Here is a 2,513-nt window from a genome sequence, read left to right as displayed (position 1 = left end):
GGTCGATGGCCCGGAGAGCGACGACTGTGACACCAAGGTCCGGAGCCGCCACCTGCTGGCGCGAAGAACTATGACTTTGGCATCGTCAACATCTGTGAGCGAAGACCGAGAGGAGTAGCCATAATGTAAGCGGGGAGGGAAGGCGGTGTAGTGTAGACGGCATTGGAACCGTGCTTAAATAGGCATGACCAGACAAACGGACGGGAAGCTGGCTTCAATGTGGCGCACCAGCCAAAGTAGACTTCTCGGTTGCCACGTCGACATTAAAGTGGTGTCACCCGCCCGTCCGGTCTTGTTGCACTGACTGGCATCAATGTCGTGTGGGAGTCACACCCGTTCTGGAACAAGCTGACCGGCATGAATGCATGGCGATCGCTTCACGCGGAGAGGGTTTTGGGGTGGGACCTGGCGGTCAGGCGTGTACGTGTCGGCGGTCCCAAGCCATGAAAGCTCCCCTAATTTGTATCTTGCTTGCAGAATTTCGGAAAAACCAAACGCGTCGATAGACCGATGTGGTATCGCACTTGCAGCGTTTGGACATATCGGTCCGAAGGATTTGCGTACATTTTAGTCCGCGTTGGAGAAGGAGGCCGTTGAAAGATCGCACGGGAAGACACGTCAGGCAAGGTCCCCGTATAGATTTCCCCCAAAAATCAAACGCTTCCTCTACATGTTCCATACCGCAGCACACACACTCCTCACTCTTTATAAGCACCAACCCCCTTCCCTGAAAGAAAAGATCTCGCACTCGAGCTAGAGAGGAGCTAGGAGAGAGTTTGATTAGCTAGCGAGAAGATAGGCATCCCCTTCATGGCTGGCCTGAGCGTTCTGCTAGAGACCCACGAGAGCAACTCCATCAAGGCCAAGATCATCAGCAAGGCCACCCTCCATAGCCCCAAGACCTCCTCACCCCCTTGGTCGCCGGCAGCGAGGCCCACCGCAAGCACGAGTTCCTTCTTGCAGCGCTGCTTGCTGTGCCACAAGGATCTAGCCGAGAACAATGACATCTACATGTACAGGTTAGCTAGGTTGCGCGTGCAGCTGCATCAAGAAGCTATAATCAATGCACACCCGATCTTGCTAGTTTGTTCATTCATTCATATCTGATGTAGATCCGTGGTATTGCAGAGGTGACAAGGCGTTCTGCAGCGTGGAGTGCCGGTGCAGGCAGATCTTCATCGACGAGGACGCCGGCAGCAGCTTCTGCGCAAAGGGCGCCTCCACCGCCGCCGTGCGGTCCGGCCGCCGTGCCACTGCCTCCGGCGGCGGCGTCAGCTTCGCGTACTGATGTACTACCACCAACACGCAACACCAAGCAACCGGACGCACGTAGCACGTAACGTACGTGTGCAAAGGCAAGAAGAAAAGAAAAGAGGTAATAGCACCCCAGGTATCCTAACTTGCACAGGATGTGATGATCTAGTCCCAAACTTGCAAAAGTTGACCAAGCCATACCCCAACTTGCATCTCATGTGATGTTTTAGTCTCAGACCAATCACAGCGCGCCAATTGGCTGGACCGGTCAGCGCGCACAGTTTTGCACAAAACCCCCTGCCGTTTGCCTGATTCAACCCGCGCCGCCTGCTCCCCTCGGCCGCCTCGCGCGACGGAAGGCTGCACCCGTCGAGGAGTTCCAGTGGCTCGGGCTGACGCTGTTCGTCGCCGTCCCGTTCCCAGGCACAGGAGCATGGACCGGCGCCATCATCGCGTCCGTCCTGGGCATGCCGTTCTGGTCAGGCTTGTCCGCCAACTTCGTGGGAGTGGTTCTCGCGGGGTTGCTGGTAAACTTGCTCATGAACCTCGGTCTGAAGTACGCCATTGGCACCGGGGTGCTCCTCTTCATTGTATCAACTGTCATGTGGGGTGCCCTTCGGGGTGTGAAGAAATCGTTGAATACGAAATGATGCTCTAGCTGAATGAATCCACACTGAAATTTTTTGCGGTCCGTTGAAAGGAGTTTATTTGTAATAACCCTTGCGAGGCCTGTTTGATGAGTTGCAAAGACCATTTCTGCTCCGCTTTCCCTCCGTGCAGTAAACCGTCAGCTCATAGTCTTTTGCTTGCAGTTCGTCAAAGATTCAGAGTAACCGAAGTAGTAGTGAACAGATGTTGTGTTTCGCTGAATCCCTTGTGTTTGTAGCAACAGTGGATGGTTGAGATCCAAATCGTAAGATGGTGTCACTCAAGATGGAAGTTTGTAACTAGAATTTCATGTCACAAACTTGTCTTTGTGGTAGCTGCAGGACGGAAGCTTCACTGCCGTAACATAGCGCAGACGGCAGATCCATCCATGTTACGAAACTAGAATGGGTTTTTTACAGTACAGTTTTTTTGTAACAGCATTCCGTAAGATGGTTGTGTTCCGTTCCGTCTAAAGAAGAAGAAGGCGTAGCTGGTGAACATTGGCGGTACTGCCTCCCTCGGTGCATGCTGATCAAAAAGAGAGATCCAAACGAGTAAAAACCATTGCACAGAAATGAAATTACCGAAGGGAAGCAAGGGGAGATGATACA

The 2,513-nt window shown here is 53.1% G+C and overlaps 1 protein-coding gene across 1 annotated transcript in view; it reads left to right on the top strand.

The window, feature by feature from the left end:
- Window positions 1-692: 692 nt before the first annotated feature.
- The window catches only part of LOC119326569 (FCS-Like Zinc finger 3-like), a 2,946-nt gene continuing 1,125 nt past the window's right edge, over window positions 693-2,513 (top strand). The window contains exons 1-2 of the mRNA XM_037600200.1: window positions 693-1,019; window positions 1,129-1,375. Coding sequence (XP_037456097.1) covers window positions 811-1,019; window positions 1,129-1,288 — 369 coding nt within the window. The 5' untranslated portion in view covers window positions 693-810 and the 3' untranslated portion in view covers window positions 1,289-1,375. The remainder of the gene's footprint in view (window positions 1,020-1,128; window positions 1,376-2,513) is intronic.

This window comes from Triticum dicoccoides, chromosome 6B (assembly GCF_002162155.2).
Source record: "Triticum dicoccoides isolate Atlit2015 ecotype Zavitan chromosome 6B, WEW_v2.0, whole genome shotgun sequence".
NCBI lineage: Eukaryota > Viridiplantae > Streptophyta > Magnoliopsida > Poales > Poaceae > Triticum > Triticum dicoccoides.
This window is presented reverse-complemented; position numbering and strand designations above follow the sequence as displayed.